An 18,948-nucleotide genomic window follows, 5' to 3' on the forward strand; every position below is an offset into this window, starting at 1 on the left:
ATATGTATATGTATATACACACACACATATATATGTATATATATATGTGTGTGTATATATACCATTTTGCTATTCGTTTTCTATTTGGTTTACCTCTGCAATATTTTTGAGTCTCTTTAAACTATCATACAACTAGGTGTGCCTGGGTGGCTCAGTCGGTTAAACATCTGATCTCAGCTCAGGTCATGACCTCACAGCTTGTGAGTTCAAACCCCCTGCTGGACTCTGTGCTGACATCTCCGAGCCTGGAGCCTGCTTCAGATTCTGTGTCTTCCATTCTCTCTGCCCCTCCCCTGCTCATGTACTATCTCTCAAACATGAATAAACATTAAAATAATCTAAACTATCACACAACTAGATTTTAAAAGTCCAATCTGAGCATCTTTTTAGTCCATTTACTGATGTGTGTGTGCATGTGTATGTTTACAGCATCTTTGGTGACTTCTGTGGGCATTTTTGTTCATTGTTTCTCCTTCCTTGCTTTATATTGGATTGACAAAGTTTATTTTCCTATTTTCTCCTCTATTAGTTTGTTGGATATACTTTCATTTCTCCTGATATTAAAAAAATAATGTTTATTTATTTTTGAGAGAGAGATAGTGTGAGGTGGGGAGGGGCAGAAAGGGTGGGGGACGGAGGATCTGAAGCAGGTTTTATGTTGACAGCAGAGAGCCCAATGCAGGGCTGGAACTCATGAACTGTGAGATCATGACCTGAGCCGAAGTCAGACACTTAACCGACTAAGCCACCCCGGTGCCCCCTGACATTTTTAATATGCATGTTTGATTTAAGAAACTCTAAGGATGATCAGTACATCTATTTTTCTTTCAGGCAATACAAGATCATTAGAGTATTCTAACTGCTATTACCATTCCCAGCTAATATGCTACTATTATGTTTTGGTACAGCCTTGATTTTAGCTTCTCCCTTTAAATAAGTGGTCATTACTTCTGACAGTCCATATTTATTCAGGTCTTCCTAAATATTTATCTATTAACATGATCACTATTGCTTCCTTCATTTAATTTTTTTCTTCTGTAATTTCCGTCTTTCTGAAGTCTAAATTTTGCTAGTTCTTTTAAGAAGGATCTGCGAATGGAAGACCATCACAGTTTTTGTTTATCTGAGGAACATTAAAAAATTTTTTTTAATGTTTATTTATTTTTGAGACAGAGAGAGACAGAGCATGAGCAGGGGAGGGGCAGAGAGAGAGGGAGACACAGAATCTGAAGAAGCTCCAGGCTCTGAGCTGTCAGCACAGAGCCAGACGCAGGGCTTGAACCCATGAACCATGAGATCATGACCTGAGCTGAAGCTGGACGCTCAACCAATGGAGACACCCAGGCACCCCTGAGGAACATTTTTATTTTTCCCTTGCTCTTGATGAATAGTTTAGCTGGACATGAATTTGTGGTCAATAGTTATTTTCTTCTAACACTTTGAAAATGTAATTTAATGACTATAGTTACTATTGAGAGAAATTTGCTGTGTTTGTAATGGATAGTTCCATATATGCACTCTTTTCTTTGGTTGCTTTATAGGCTTTCGCTTTTTGATAATTTTGCAATTTCACTGGGAATGTGCCTAAGCGTAAATTTATTTTCATATATCCTGCTGGGGACTAGTGTTTCTTAAATCTGGGCTTTCTTCTCTTTCTTTAATTTTAGAAAACTCTAAGCTATTCTATCTTTGAGTACTATGTCTATTCCATTTAGCGTATACCCCCCTTAAAGGTATATTGGTACTCTTTGGTATATCCCTTTTTGGTACTTTTTTTCATGGATTTTTTCATATATTTCACCAATTTTTTTCCTTTACTCTCTGGGCTGTATTCTTGTTAATTTACCAAGATTTATGCTTTTGGTCACTAATTGACTCATATTTATGTATAACCTTTTCTTTAACTCATTCACTGAAGTTTTAATAATTGCAGCTTTTATTCTGCAACTTCTATTAATTTCTTTTTCAAATCTGTCTCTTCTTTTGTCTATAGCTTTAGTTCTCGACTTACAGTTTCTATTCTTTTTTTATGTTTTAACACTTTTAAATATATTTGTTCTATATTCTCATTCAAATTGTTGTTTTACTATTTTATTAGTTCTGGTTTCTCCAGAAGTTGACCTTGAGTAGATTCAAGTGCAAGTGGCTTATTTGGGAGGTGAAGGAAATGTATGGGAAACAGCTAGAACACAACTCTCAGAGTTATCACACCTCTGTCTCTTGCCCAGAAGCAAGGGAGCTGGGATATTTACATATTAGTCATTGGTTGTGGGCTTCTCTGTGGCTGTTACCTCCTTGGAACATGTAGCCTGCCCTGTGCAAGGACAGTGGAACTTATGCTGCTGCTTTAGGGACAGCCCTCAGAGGGGGCCTGGGTGGCCCTGGTGGGCCCCTGGTTATGGGCCCTACTTCGACTTCATCTCACGTCATGATCTCACCATTTGTGAGTTGGAGATCCGCATCAGGCTCTGTGCTGATAGCTCAGAGCCTGGAGCCTGCTTCGGATTCTGTGTCTCCCTCTCTCTCTGCCTTCCCCTGTTCGCACTCTGTCTCTCTCTCTCTCAAAAATAAATAAACATTAAAAAAAAAATTAGAGACAGCCCTCAGGCAGACAGGCAGATACCTGCAGTTGGGAGTTAACAATGTAGTCCAAGGCCCAAACCATACCATGTTGTTGGAAGGGCAGCCAACAACATTTGCTACAAGAAGTTAAACTCCCCATTGATTTTCATTGCTAACTCTTGGTTATGTTTGCTTTATAAGTTTCAACTATTAGCTCCATTAACACCATTTAGTGGTGGTGGTGGTGTGTGTGTGTGTGTGTGTGTGTGTGTGTGTGTAAATTCTCTGCCTTCCAGACTTAAGTATTTCTTCAGAATGGTTTTATTTTATACCTGCCTTGTTTCCCTAGGAAAAAATTATTCTTTTTTGTTAATTTCTCAGTTCAGGGGAACTGTGACCTATGAAGGTATAAATTCAGTCTTTAATTCTGTGCAAGTTGCAGGCTTGGGATGTTTTTCATTTTCTCTTCCCAGAGCTCATGGACAAGCTTCCTTGTCATCTCCCTTGGGCGGTGGTCTGTTTTCTTTCTATTATCCTTTTCTCTGAGGGTGTGGCTTTAAAAGTCCCAACTTTATGCTCCGTTTCAGTTCTAATACCTTGCATCATATAGGCCCAAGGTCTTGTCTCCTGTGCTCTGCTACCTTAAGGCTGGCTGTTGCCAAACTAGAGGACCCTACCCCAGGGCATCTACAAAGTCAGCTCATGTGCTTACAATTACGGCTTTCAGTTTCCTGGTTCTTGCCACCTGGGATTTTCCTTTTTTCTTTCAAACTTAGACACGCATTAAAAATTTTGTTGTGTTTTTCCATTATTTCTGGATGTTGGTAGCAGGATGGTTTCAGATTTATACAAGTCTGCTTTTTTTTTTTTTCTGGAATTGACCATTTAGATTTTAAATATTTAAAACATGCATGGGGTATTTAAAAATAAGATAAATAGACATGCTTTTAGTAAGGCGTTGTTCTGTTTAAGTAAAAAGATTCTCAGGAGTCTGGACACTCTGTCCTAATCGGGAAACTTCCATTACTGAGCTGTAGTAGCCTTAGACAAGCTATTTAAACTTTTTATGATTCATTTTTATCATGTAAAAAGGAGACCAGATATTTGCTAAGCCCTTTGCAGTTATAAAATTCCACCAACTAGTTTACAATCTAGTATACAATGCGGATGCAGCAATTTAAGATAGTGTAGTTGATAAATTAAGTCCATTTTCCTATCCTTTTCACTAGCCTGCAAATATTTCATGGGGCAGAAGAAGATGCAATTTAACTCTTTATATACCCAGTGCTTAGCATGGTGCCTGGCCCTATTTCCACCAAAGCTTGCTGGGAAACTTTTGAATGTACTCTGCATAAATCGCTATTCCTTTACAGTGTCTCTCTTCCACTTGCTTCCTCAATACAATCAGAAACACCAACTTCCTCTCTCCCTAACAAAACACACTGCTGAGAGTTTGCATTCTTTTTCTGTTATTGCGCTGTCTCTCTCCTTTCTTCATGGACAAGCTCTATGAAGTAGTAATTTTGGACCTCCCTCCTTTTATACACTCTTTTCTATTTTCATTTCTAATCCTAATCTTTCCTGGCCTACTTCCATCTCTCTGATTTCTCTTTCTCAGTCTGTTTCATGGCTTCATTCCCCCCATTTTTAAATGAAATTTTATTTTTTTTAATTTTATTTTTTTTAATTTACATCCAAATTAGCATATAGTGTAACAATGATTTCAGGAGTAGATCCCTTAATGCCCCTTACCCATTTAGCCCATCCCTCCTCCCACAACCACTCCAGTAACCCTCTGTTTATTCTCCATATTTAAGAGTCTTTTATGTTTTGTCCCCCTCCCTGTTTTTATATTATTTCTGTTTTCCTTCCTTTATATTCATCTGTTTTGTCTCTTAAAGTTCTCATATGAGTGAAGTCATATGATATTTGTCTTTCTCTGACTTATTTCGCTTAGCATAATACCCTCCAGTTCCATCCACGTAGTTGCAAATGGCAACATTCCATTCTTTTTTATTGTGAGTAATACTCCATTGTGTGTGTGTGTGTGTGTGTGTGTGTGTGTGTATACACACCACATCTTCTTTATCCAGTCATCCATCGATGGACATTTGGGCTCTTACCATACTTTGACTATTGTTGATAGTGCTGCTATAAACATGGGGGTGCATGTGTCCCTTCAAAACAGCACACCGGTACCCCTTGGATAAATGCCTAGTAGTACAATTGCTGGGTCATAGAGTAGTTCTATTTTTACTTTTTTGAGGAACCTCCATATCGTTTTCCAAAGTGGCTGCACCAGCTTGCATTCCCACCAACAATGCAAAAGAGATCCTCTTTCTCCACATCCTCGCCAACATCTGTTGTTGCTTGAGTTGTTAATGTTAGCCATTCTGACAGGTGTAAGGTGGTATCTCGTTGTGGTTTTGATTTGTATTTCCCTGATGATGAGTGATGGTGAGCATTTTTTCCTGTGTCGGTTGGCCATCTGGATGTCTTTGGAGAAGTGTCTATTCATGTCTTTTGTCCATTTCTTCACTGGATTATTTATTTTTTGGGTGTTGAGTTTGATAACTTCTTTATAGATTTTGGATACTAACCCTGTATTTGATATGTCATTTGCAAATATCTTCTCCCATTCTGTTGGTTGCCTTTTAGTTTTGTGGATTGTTTCCTTCGCTGTGCAGAAGCTTTTTATTTTGATGAGGTCCCTGTAGTTCATTTTTGCTTTTGTTTTCCTTGCCTCTGGAGACGTGTTGAGTAAGAAGTTGCTGAGGCCAAGATCAAAGAGGTTTTTGCCTGCTTTCTTCTCAAGGATTTTGATGGCTTCCTGTCTTACATTTAGATCTTTCATCCATTTTGAGTTTATTTTTGTGTATGGTGTAAGAAAGTGGTCCAGGTTCATTCTTCTGCATGTTGCTGTCCAGTTTTCCCAGAACCACTTGCTGAAGAGACTGTCTTTATTCCATTGGATATTCTTTCCTGCTTTGTCAAAGATGAGTTGGCCATATGTTTGTGGGTCCATTTCTGGGTTCTCTATTCTGTTCCATTGATCTAAGTATCTGTTCTTGTGTCAGTACCATACTGTCTTGATGATTATAGCTTTGTAGTATAGCTTGAAGTCTGGGATTGTGATGCCTCCTGCTTTGGTTTTCTTTTTCAAGATTGCTTTAGCTATTTGGGGTCTCTTCTGGTTCCATACAAATTTTAGGATTATTCTAGCACTGTGAAGAATGCTGGTGTTATTTGGTAGGGATTGCACTGAATATGTAGATTGTTTTGGGTAGTATCGACATTTTAACAATATTTGTTCTTCCTATCCGGGAGCATGGAATCTTTTTCCATTTTTTTTGTGTCTTCTTCAATTTCTTTCACAAGCTTTCTATAGTTTTCAGTGTATAGATTTTCAGCTCTTTGGTTAGTTTTATTACTAGGTATTTTATGGTTTTTGGTACAATTGTAAATGGGATCGATTCCTTGATATCTCTTTCTGTTGCTTCCCTTTTGATGAATAGGAATGCAACTGATTTCTGTGCATTGATTTTATATCCTGCCACTTTGCTGAGTTCTAGCAGTGTTTTGGTGAAATCTTTTGGGTTTTCCACACAAAGTATCATGTCATCTGCAAAGAGTGAAAGTTTGACCTCCTTCTGGCTGATTTGGATGCCTTTTATTTCTTTGTGTTGTCTCATTGCAGAGGCTAAGACTTCCAATGCTATGTTGAATTACAGTGGTGAGAGTGAACATCCTTGTCTTGTTCCTGACCTTAAGGGGAAAGCTGTCAGTTTTTCCCCATTGAGGACGATATTAGTGTTGGGTCGTTCATATATGGCTTTTATGATCTTGAGGTATGCTCCTTCTATCCCTACTTTATTGAGGGTTTTTATCAAGAAAGGATGCTGTATTTTGTCAAATGCTTTCTCTGCATCTATTGAGAGGATCATATGGTTCTTGTCCTTTCTTTTATTGATGTGATGAATCACGCTGTTTTTTGAATATTAAATGAGCCCTGCATTCCAGGTATAAACCCCACTTGTTCGTGGTGAAGAATTTTTTTAATATATTGTTGGATCCAGTTGGCTAATATCTTGTTAAGGTATTTTGCATCCATGTTCATGAGGGAAATTGGTCTATAGTTCTCCTTTTTAGTGGGGTCTCTGTCTGGTTTTGGAATCAAAGTAATGCTGGTCTCATAGAAAGAGTTTGGAAGTTTTCCTTCCATTTCTATTTTTTGGAACAGCTTCAAGAGAATAGGTGTTAACTCTTCCTTAAATGTTTGGTAGAATTCCCCTGGAAAGCCATCTGGTCCTGGACTCTTGTTTTTTGGGAGATTTTTGATTACTAATTTTATATCTTTACTGGTTACGGGTCTGCTCAAATTTTCTATTTCTTCCTCTTTCAGTTTTGGTAGTGTATATGTTTCTAGGAATTTGTCCATTTCTTCCAGATTGCCCATTTTATTGTCATATAATTGCTCATAATATTCTCTTATTATTGTTTTTATTTCTGCTGTGTTGGTTGTGATCTCTCCTCTTTCATTGTTGATTTTATTTATTTGGGTCCTTTCCTTTTTCTTTTTGATCCAACTGGCTAGTGGTTTATCAATTTTGTTAATTCTTTCAAAAAACAAGCTTCTGGTTTCATTAATCTGTTCTACTGGTTTTCTTGTTTTGTTTTGTTTTGGTTTTGGTTTTGATAGCATTAATTTCTGCTCTAATCTTTATTATTTCCTGTCTTCTGCTGGTTTGGGGGTTTTATTTGCTGTTCTTTTTCCAGCTCTTTAAGGCATAAGGTTAGATTGTATATCTGAGATCTTTCTTCCTTCTTTAGGAAGGCCTAGATTGCTATATACTTTCTTCTTATGACCATCTTTGCTGCATCCCAGAGGTTTTGTGTGTTACCATTTTCATTGGCTTCCATATACTTTTTAATTTCCTCTTTAACTTTCTTGGTTGGTGCATTCATTCTTTAGTTGGATATTCTTTAGTCTCCACGTATTTTTACCTTTACAAATTTTTCTTGTGGTTGAGTTCGAGTTTCATAGCATTGTGGCCTGAAAATATGCATGGTATGATCTCGATTTTTTTTGTACTTGCTGAGGGCTGATTTGTGTTCCAGTATGTGGTCTATTCTGGAGAATGTTCCATGTGCACTGGAGAAAAATGTATATTCCACTGCTTTAGGATGAAATGTTCTGAATATATCTGTTAAGTCCATCTGTGTCATTCAAAGCCCTTGTTTCCTTGTTGGTTTTTTTATTAGATAATCTGTCTATTGCTGTGAGTGGGGTGTTGAAGTCTCCTACTATTATGGTATTAGTATCAATGAGTTTCTTTATGTTTGTGATTAATTGATTTATATATTGGAGTGCTTCCACATTTGGTGCATAAATGTTTACAATTATTAGGTCTTCTTGGTGGATAGACCACTTAATTATGATATAATGCCCTTCTTCATTTCTTGATACAGTCTTTATTTTAAAATCTAGATTGTCTGATATAAGTATGGCTACTCCAGCTTTCTTTTATTGACCATTAGCATGATAGATGGTTCTCCATCCCCTTACTTTCAATCTGAAGGTGTCTTTAGGTCTAAAGTGGGTCTCTTGTAAACAGCATATAGAGGATCTTGTTTTCTTATCCATTCTGTTACTCTATGTCTTTTGATTGGAGCATTGAGTCCATTGACGTTTAGAGTGAGTAGTGAAAGATATGAATTTATTGCCATTATGTTGCTTGTAGAGTTGGAGTTTCTGGTGGTGTTCTCTGGTCCTTTCTAATATTTGTTGCTGTTGGTATTTATTTATTTCTCTCTCTGTCTCTGTCTCTCTGTCTCTCTCTCTATATATATATGTAAACATATATATGTGTGTATGTATATATATATTTTTTTTTCCCATCTTTTCTCCCCACAGAGAGTCCTCCTTAAAATTTCTTGCAGGGCTGGTTTAGTGGTCACAAACTCCTTTATTTTTGTTTGTCTGGGAAACTTTTTATTGCTCCTTCTATTTTGAATGACAGCCTTGCTGGATAAAGAATTCTTGGCTGCATATTTTTCTGATTCAGCACATTGAATATATCCTGCCACTCCTTTCTGGCCTGCCAAGTTTCTGTGGATAGGTCTGCTGCAAACCTGATCTGTTTTCCCTAGTAGGTTAAGGACTTTTTCTTTCCCTTGCTGCTTTCATGATTCTCTCCTTGCCTGAGTATTTTGTGAATTTGACTATGATATGCCTTGTTGATGGTCGGTTTTTGTTGAATCTAATGGGAGTCTTCTGTGCTTCCTGGATTTTGATGTCCGTGTCTTTCCCCAGGTTAGGCAAATTTTCCACTATGATTTGCTCACATAACACTTCTACCCCTATTTCCCTCTCTTCCTCTTCTGGGACCCCTATGATTCTGATGTTGTTCCTTTTTAGTGAGTCACTAATTTCTCTCATTCTTAAATTGCACTCTTTTGCCTTAATCTCCCTCTTTTTTTCTGCTTCATTATTCTCCATAAGTTTGTCCTCTATATCGCTGATTGTCTGTTCTGCTTCATCCAACCTTGCCGCTGCGGCATCCATTTGTGATTGAAGCTCGGTTATAGCATTTTTTAGTTCATCCTGATTAGTTTTTACTTCTTTTATCTCTGCAGAAAGAGATTCTAATGTATTTTCAACTCCAGCTAGTGTTCTTATTATTAGAGTGATACTAAATCCTGGTTCAGACATCTTGCTTGTATATGTGTTGGTTAAGTCCCTGGCCATCGTTTCTTCCTGTTCTTTCTTTTGAGGTGAATTCCTTTGTTTAGTCATTTTGAACGGAGAAAAGGAATTAATGAGGTAGAAAAAATTAAAAATTAAAAAAAATTAAAATTAAATAAATATTAAAGTTAAAAAATTAAAAATAAACCCACACACAAAAAATCGAATAAATGATGCTAGATCCTAAGTGTGTTTTGGTCTGGTTGTTGAAAGTGGCTTGATAGATTAGAGAAAAAAGGTAAGAAAAGAAAATAAATCATTTGAAAATTTGAAAAAATGAATACGCTAAAGTAGACTAAATTGAAATGATGGAAGTAAAATAGAATTTGAAAAAATTTACACAAAAGTAAAAAATATAATAAAAAAAATTAAAGAAAATATTTTTTAATAAAAATTGAAAATAAAAATGAATTTTTTCTCTGTATTCAAGAAAAAGAAAAGAAACAAAAAAGAGAAAAGAAAGTAAGAAAATTGAATAGATGGACTGGCTAACAGGCTAAAATATGACTGAAATTACTTCGTTTTCCCCTAGAAGTCAAACTATGAAGCGCTTTATAGTCCATAAACTAAGCAGGCGGTGAGACTTGTGTTCTTGAAGAGTGAGGTTGGCCTAGTTGGGCAGGGCTTAGTGTAATGGCTCCGTTCTCCACTAGATGGCGCTGCTAACCTACTGGGGTGGATTGTTGTGGCGCTTATGGTGTGTATGTGCATGCATGGGAGTGGTGAAAACAGCATCACCCAGCTACCCAGGCTCTAGTGTCGGAACTCTGTTCTCCCTGATCAGCAATTGTGCATCTGTCTTTCCTCTTCAGCTTCTGTCCACTCCCCACTTCCACACTGTCCTTGACCAAGCCCCAAGCAGCCCCTCCCTCCTGAGTTTTGTTGCAGATGCGGCTGCCTTCCCCAGCCCCCCACTTCTGAGAGACTGTGGCTTTGACCCACTCTGCCCCTCTGCAGATGGCCTCACCAAGCAATGCTTGGGGCTGGCCGCACCCAGGAACGCTGGCACGACCATGCTGCTGCCAATGCCCACAGACTGTGGCCGGGTGCCAGCCCACTCCAGAAAAAGTTCACGAGAAGTGTAACAGTAGCATCTCAGGGATTATGGAAAATCACAACACACATCTGGCACCAGGCTTCGCCCCCAATGACCTTGTTCCAGGACCAGCCAATGTGGCCATTTTCTGGGGTCTGCTGGGCCCAGGTGGCCTCACAGCCTCTATTGAATGTCTTTCCAGCAGTGGAACCGCTCCTCTCCATGTGGTCCGCGAGAACCTCCCGGACCCCACTCCGTTCCTGGGGATTCACTCTTCCACCAGAGCACTGCCAGGTATTGAGCTGAGGAGTTACAGACTTTGCGCTCCCCTTGTTTACAGTCTTAATGGAATTTAAACCCTCTCTTTTCTCCTTTCTCCCTTCTTAGTTCAGTCCCTGTGTCTGTTTCCAATTTTCCACTTTCTCTCCAGCTGTTTTTGGGGAGGGGTGCTTTTCCTGTATACACACATTCCCATCTCCATCCTCTCACCACATGCAAAAGTGGCTTCCTGCCCTCTGTGGCTTCTCTCTCCCCAAGTTCACCTCTCCGAGCCATGTACCTGCTGAATTCTGTGGTTCAGTTTGTGTGCATTGTTGTGTTAATCCTCAGATAAGTTTTCTAGGTGTGCAGGATGGTTTAGTGTTAGTCTGGCTGTATTTCATGGACGTGAGACACACAAAAACTTCCATGCTGTTCCACCATCTTGACTCCTCCCCATGGCTTCTTTTTTAATACTGCATCTAAAATTTGAATATGATTGGGGGTTCTGTTTCTCTTTATTCTACATGATCTTCCCAAATCACATCATCTGTTACCTGGGCTTTAATCACGTGCATGCTGATAATTTTAAAAACTTGATATATTATTATACATAGATGTCTTAGTCTGTTAAGGCTGCTTTAACAAAAATAGCCTAAACTGGGTAGCTTAGAAACAATAAAAATTTATTTTTGATAGTTCTGGAGGCTGTGAAATCCAAGATCATGGTGCTAGCAGATTTGGTGGCTGGTGAGGGCCTGATCCCTATTTCATAGACACCACCTCTTGTGGTGGATGAGGTGAGGGAGTTCTCTGGGGCCTTTTTTATTGTTGTTGTTAATAAGAGCACTAAGCCCAATATTGAGAACAGAGCCCTCATGGCCTGGTCACCTCCCAAAGGCTCTACCTTCTAACACCATTATCTTGAGTGTTAGAATTTCAACATATGAATTTTGGGGAGGAGGGGAGCAAACATTCAGACCATGTCCATATATTTTACTTATTTTATGTGTAGGTTTGTCTCTCCTGTTGAATTAAAGCCCCATGCAAGCTGGGACATTATCTGCCTTGTTCACCACTGCATCTGCAAAGCCTGGTATAATGCCTGGCTTGGGGTAGGCACTCAACAACTACTACTTGAATAAACAACCAATTTCAGTATGTGATGCCTCATGAAAGCACTGTGTTTGATTTTCGTCAGCAGAGCAAGAAAGAAATTTTAAAAAAAGAATCTGAAAATCTCAAAAGATCATCCATCAGAGATTCTAAGATGATGACAGCAGTGGCCAGTGTAGTTTTTAAATTTCTCTTATCTGTATAAAAACAGAATAAAACAGCAAAACCAAAAGCTCATAGATAGACCTTGGGATAAAACTAGGTGATAAGGCATTCCCACAGATCCCAAAAGACAAGTGGACAGGAAAAAACCACGTGCAGTCACGGTATCTGCATGCTATTGATGTCAGGGAGAGAGGAAGTGGACAGAAGCAATGGGTTGAGAAGAGAGCCCCCAAACGGACGAAGGGTGCTGCTTGGCAGTGTGGCAGGCCCACTTAAGGGCAGCAGCTGAAACTGGAAGATGTTTGGCTTGCCCCAAGAGCTGAAACGTTCAAGGTTTCCAGGGCCCTTGCCTAGCCCCCACATGCTCTCAAAACTGATGCAAGAGCTCCCTTCCAGGATGGAGTCCCACAGTGAGGAGAAACTTCTGGAAGCAGAATCAGAATTTAATAAAAAAGGAAAAGAGAACATCAATGAAATGCAGGGGATGGGAAACAGAGCAAAGAAGTATCAGAAGGCAAACCATTGTATTTATTCTTATTGAGGTATAATTGGTATACAATAAATTCCACATATTTCAAGTGTGCAGTTTGACAAGTTTTGACATGTGGAACCATCATCACACTCAAGATAGTAGATATTTCTATCACCCCAAAAGTTTCCTATGCCTCTTTGTGATCCATCCCTCCCGCCAAAGTCTGCTCCCTTCTAGGTAATCCTGACCTGCTTTCTGTCACCATAGGTTGGTTTGCATTTTCCTGGAATTTTATGTAAGCTGCACGATAATGTTTTACTCTTTTCTTTCTGGATTTTTTTTCACTCAGTGTAATTATTTTGAGATTTACCCATGTTGTTGCATGTATATAACATTAGTTCATTATTTTTTAATGCTAAGTAGTATTCTACTTTGTGGATATGTCACAATTTGTTTATCCACTCAACAGTTGATAGATACTTAGGTTGTTTCCAGTTTGGGGCTATTTTAAATAAAGCTGCTATGATCTTTTATGTATAAGTCTTTGAATGGATATATGCTTTCCTGTCTTTTGAGTAAATACCAACGGGTAGAATGGCTAGATCATAGGGCAGGTGTGCATTTAAGTTTTTCAGAAACTACCAAACTATTTCCAAAAAGGGTATACCATTTATAATTCCCACCAGCAGTGTATGAAGAGTTCAATTTCCTCCACATCTTCAGCAACATTTGGCATGGTCAGTGTTTTTTATTTTAACCATCCTAATAGGTATGTAGTGATAGCTCAAGGTTTCAATGGTATATTTCCCTAATCACTAATGAAATTGAGCATCTTTGTATCTTATCTTGTATATGTAGAATTTGCCATTCGTGTATCTTCTTGATGAGATGAAATCTGTCTGTTAAATCTTCTATCATTTTTTAATTGGGTTGCTTGTTTTCATAGTTTTAAGAATTCTTTATATATTCTGGATGCAAGTCCTCTATCAGATATACTATATACTTTTTAACCATGCACAAAAATAACATAAAAGAATTCTCTGTGAAGGTAAAAAAGCTGTGTAAACTAAGCTTCCTTCTAAAAGTTCAGGAAAACTAAATACATAAAAAAAACGAGTAACAGAAAAGTATTGAGTTCAAATTTTATGCAAAATTAGTATAAGGAAAAGAGGGCTAGGGAGTTTTAGGACTCTGTCTGATATGTTGGACAGACCTCTGTCCTAACCAGTACAAATGTTTGCATTATAAAATCAGAAAATAACTCAGAAGGCCTGTCACTGAGGCATAAATTTTTATCCTTATGTATTTGTTTCTTTGCCTTAATAATATTAAAAGGAATATACCACCAAAGCGTTGATATATTAAGTTACCAACACTTCAATGAGCATAATTTTAAGTCATCTTTTGCTATATGATAGAAAACTGAGAGAAACTTCATAGGCAAATGACCCACCCAATAGATATTCAAACAGAGTGAATATAGAAGAGAGCCATTTATCATGTGACAAAATTTTGGTGAAGAGTAATTTAGGTTGGGACTGTTTTACCCTGCATGTGGTAGAATTGGGGGCAGTGTGAAATCTAGTTTTCTATAGAAGACAAGTCTTAAATGGAAGGAGGCAGAACAATAATTGCTCACAATTTCACTTGACACAATCATGATTTTACCCTCCAGGTGGAAAAATAAATAAGATAAAACAAATACTTGGCTCTGAGGAAGGTCAGAAATAGGAAGACTTCTTACTGATAAAATGTTTATGACTCAGGGAAAAAAATACAAGGAACAAGGCAGATGGAGAAATGAAAGCCAAAAAGCAGTGTGTATGGGATGGGGGGTGGGGTGGGGAAGGAATGTCTAGAAAGAGAAGAGGGAAGAAAAAGGAACACAGAAGATTAAAACAATATTTTAAAGGTTTGCTCTCTCTTTTTGAAAAATTTAAAAATATTTTCAGCAAACAACATTGCTTCTCTCTTGGTTTTGTTTTGTTCTGTCTTCCTTTCTACACTGATGTCTGTTCTTTGTTTTGCATCCTGGTTTTGCAGGGGGAATTCTGCTTAGCCAGACACGAAGGGAAGTGCCAGCTATGTCAATCAGCTGTCATAACTAGGGCCAGAGACCAAAAAAGAACAGCATAAGCCAAAAAGGAAGGAAAAAAAAAGAGACAGAGATGGTGTGTGGGAGTATGTTGGGGGGGGGGGCGCTGCAAAGGGAGCTTGCTGGGCTGGGAAAATACATTTTACCCATTTCTCCCGAGTTACTTCATCTATACTTTTTTTCAGTTCTGTGGGAAATCAAGAGCAAAGGCTCAGCTTATCAGTGATTTCACTGAGCCAGGATTCAGAAAGCTGAAGGAACATCCTGTACCAAGCTCTGAAACACTGACCTCAGTAGAATCCCCACCCTGAAGATCTAACGGAAAAATATTTGCCTCATAGTGTGTGATGGCTCTGTAAGATATGCAGGCTAGGGAAGACAATAGGAAAAATTTAGAATTAAATATTGAGTTCAAATAAAAGCTTGGACAAAGCAGTGGCCTATTTCTTCTTTGAAATGCGGTATGCTGAGAGCTTTACCAAATCCAGCCATTTGCCTGTGTTTGGATTAGTCTTGGAAGGATCATTAGACCTGCATTTCTGCCAAACACAGTTAGGATTTGCCCATGCTGATGCCCAAATATAGACCTCAAGTTCAGTGTTGTGTCTACCATGTGCCTTGTCTAATCCAGAATGGGCTTGTTCGTCATGCTCTTTCCAGACATAGTATAAACCACGAGGACAACTATAATTAGTACTGAGAACACTAAACAACCTTTGGCTAGAGCTATTTTGACCCAATAGTTGAATCCAGTGGAACAAGACATCTAGGTTTATAACCCTAGCTAAGGTCTGATGCTGTCTGTGACATTATTTTTTCAGGCCAAATGAGTTCTATGCCCAAGAGTCCTGAGTTGCTCAAGATGAGTGCATTCAAGTTTGTTCTTTTTGTGTGTAACTTGTTCCAGTTTCTGGCTCCAGTTTCATTCATCAATTATGATTATGGGTTGTAATATTAACCTAGATTTAAGTATGCCAAGTTTTGATGGAGAATAAGAATATATAAATTCTTGACCCATTATTTTTAATGTTGATATATAAAAATATAGCCCAACTCAGCTAAATAATAAATTGGATTACATGATGATGTTATTATTGCTAATGGATACTGGAACTACACTATATACTCTTTAGGTAATCAATATACTGGAACCAATTATACATGAATACTTGTGAGGTTAGAGTTTCTAAGGCCCTCACAAACACGGATTATACTTCTGACACCAGATTTGTCTTTAAAGACTTTGAATTATTTGAAATGTAGATAATAAATTTAAATAGCCACTTACCTATCTATACATTATTACTGAAGAATGCTCATCTCAGCAGAGGTTGGCAGTAACAATCCTTAATGTGTCTCCAGAGCCACATCCCTCACTTACTTTATCTGAAATATTTTTATGAATTTCTGGCCAAAACCACTTTTGATCCAAATAAAATCCATTTTTTAAAAAAAATTGTGGCATTTTGTGGGGGAAAATTCACTTCTATTTGTGATTATTAGGTTCGGGGCAAGGTTTTTTAAACAGCTACTTCCATACCATCCAAGATTAAGCTAGAACACATCAGAAGGTAAGATTTCTCTTAATACACAGTTCATTTTGAACAAAGTTGCATTCAATATATGCACCATAACAGGAAATTGTGTGCATGCAATAATATTTTTACAGTGAGTAACATCTTGTCATTTGTCAACACGTTTGTCATTTATATCCCCTTGCAGCTAAATTTAGTTAGAAAAAGCCTATATAAAAAGACATCTATGTATTTATGTATTTCTAGTGCTCATCTCTGAAAGGCCGAAGCACTTGACAAGCGGGATATTTTAACACAAAATGATACAAAGAGATAAGGAGCAGATACATGGGGAAAATATTAGCTTTTTTTTTGTTAAATTCCAAGTTTCTCTGAAACTGTAAATTTGTTACTAGATCAGGTCAAAGATGAATATGAAAAAGGGTAGCCTGCAGAGATGCAGTGATGGCTAAGATCCATCTTTCTGCTCCAAGTTCTTAGTTGTGTTTCTTGAAGTGAATTTATTTTTAAAGAGATCATATTCACTTTCTTTGCAAGCCATGTAACAAAACTTATTTGATATTCAGAACACAACACTGTGACTTGGTGTATTGAATTTACAAAGTGGACACAGGGAAAAATCTAGGAAGTAGCTGTCAGGAAGGATTATTATAGAAAATGTACAGAAGAACAAGGTAGAGAAAATCTGTTTTTTCTTTTTTCCTTCTTTCTTTCTTTCCTCCAGTCCCACTTGCCTCCCTCCTTCCATCCCCTCTCTCTCCCTCCCTTCCTTCCTTCCTTCATTCCTTCCTTCCTTCCTTCTTTCCTTCCTCCTAACTTCTGTAATTGGATCATACTCAAATAAGAGACAAAGTTAACTAGACACATAATTAATATAGGTAGAAATTTTAGAGTAGGAAAGGGAAAAAAATGTGATTGTTCAAGCTTTGAATTATTTATAGCACTTCCCAGCACGTGTGTGCAATGCACACACTCACACAGTATTAAGTTCCCTAAGCCTAAAGCTGGAAAATTTTGTGCCTTAATACTTCTGCTGTGTTTCTCCATTGATAGAGTTTTCACCTAAAGTCCAAACATTTGACTCTTGCCACTCCATGAAATATTTAGAAAATTTTTCCACAAGCTTTCTCAGAGACCAGATAAAAACACCCTTTCACAGTTCCCTGTCTGTCTCCCTCCCATTTCCTGTACACACCTACTTCTTGGACAGTTGCATTTAATGCTAAGTTCAAAAACTATGACTTTCAGAGAGGAAAGTTTTGAAGAGAGAGATGTTTTTATTTGCACACTTAGAAAAGAAAATCTTTTTTCCTTGGGGTGTTTGGGTAAGAAGCTAGCAGATCAGCCTTCAAGTTCAAAATGGGAGAATATGATTCACTTTTAAAATTTCCTTGATTGTTTTTTGAGTAAACATTCAAAGACCATTTCCCCCCCACAAATGTGTTCCCTTCACATGAACAGAATTTAGGAAGAAAAATAATGCCTTACCTTAATCCTAGACACAGCAGCATCTTTGATGAATGTTCAGAATATCCCTAGACATATTTAACCTTATAATTTCTGGGATTTTCCATAAAATGATATTGATAGAAGGGGCCTCAGTGTCAAAATTTCAGCATTTTCTTGTAGCACAACAGGATTTTCAGATGAATCTGCTCTGTAGAGGTGGTAATTCCTGGAATAATATATATATATATTTGTCCCAGCAACCAAGCTGTGACACAGTTAGTATACAGTTAAACAACTCACTTGATGTGCCTTCTGTTGGCTCGGGTGTGTGTGTGGTGGGGAGGGGGAAGGGAACTCTATTTAGAGCCACTCAAAATTGTCCAGTTTTTCCTAGCTCAACTGTTATCGTCATTTCTCTTTGGCTGTCTCCTGGGCTTTGAAGTTCTGTGTTATATTGCCCCTCGAGTACCTCCAGCAGGACCTGAAGTTCACAGTTAACATTAACAAAGTGAACACTGTTAGCAAGACACTCTACCGTGAATTCCTAGAGTTCACAGAGATGAATGGCATTGAAAGGACAGTTCTGAAGATATAAGGTCAACTTCTGCTGAGCTACAAAATCAAGCATAAAAATCATAGAACATGCCTATGTTCTTTGAGCTATACCTTCAGTAACATGTGGGTGTTTTAATTTTTCCCTCATTTATTTATGGGGAAATTTCTGAAAGAAAGTAAAAAGTGTATTTTTCTCTTATGCGCAGCAGTTATAGAAATGTTGTTGCTTATGTTATGATTTTATCATACCTAAAATAATTTAGATTATAAAGTTCCAAATTAGACTTTTCCACCTTAGGCTTTTTAAAGACAGAACATATTAGCCACATTTGTGTTACTCTAAGAGCCGATACAGTGATTTGTGAACCATAGCAAAAAAAAAAAAAAAGAAGAAAAAAATATATATTCCAAACATTTGACTCATCTCTCTCTCTCTCTCTGTGTATATATATATATATATATATATTAAAATTAATAGACCATATTTAGTTTTCTCTGACAGTTTTCCTGGAAGGCTCCCAAATTGTTTTACCAAAACAGAATGTTACCAAAAGCTCTAGGAGTAATAGATCAATAATAACCCTGTTTCATTGAAGAGGAAATTGAGATAAAGTATGTCCAAAATGACTTCAATGGGGACATAATATAGAAACAAAGCTAATAAATTCTAGATTTATTTTGTGGTTTTTACCTAGAGCCACATATAGTTTGACTAATGTAACCTCCTCTGACATGAACATATGGATATGTGGGAAGGAAAGGAGAGACGGATGGAAAGACATTGGGAAAAATCTAGAATGACTCATCTGGTTTACTTCTTTTCAGAAATTCAATCCAGGCTTATATTTGGCACCTATTACTAGAACTGCACTATGTTACATTTTATAGTATATGTAGAAGAGGGTTAAGACATATTCCTAAATATGTATATTGTCTCCAGAAGCTTTTAAAATGCAAACC

The 18,948-nt window shown here is 37.6% G+C and overlaps 1 protein-coding gene across 2 annotated transcripts in view; it reads right to left on the minus strand.

The window, feature by feature from the left end:
* The window catches only part of DPH6 (diphthamine biosynthesis 6), a 343,777-nt gene extending 326,009 nt beyond the window's left edge, over positions 1-17,768 (minus strand). The window contains exon 1 of one of the 2 annotated variants that reach the window (XM_049613292.1): positions 17,473-17,768. In XM_049613292.1, the coding sequence (XP_049469249.1) occupies positions 17,473-17,495 (23 nt within the window). In that variant the 5' untranslated portion in view covers positions 17,496-17,768. The remainder of the gene's footprint in view (positions 1-17,472) is intronic. The other variant, XM_049613294.1, reaches the window with a different exon arrangement.
* Between the last annotated feature and the right edge of the window lie 1,180 nt (positions 17,769-18,948).

The sequence above is a fragment of the Panthera uncia genome (assembly GCF_023721935.1).
Source record: "Panthera uncia isolate 11264 chromosome B3 unlocalized genomic scaffold, Puncia_PCG_1.0 HiC_scaffold_1, whole genome shotgun sequence".
Classification (NCBI taxonomy): Eukaryota; Metazoa; Chordata; class Mammalia; order Carnivora; family Felidae; genus Panthera; species Panthera uncia.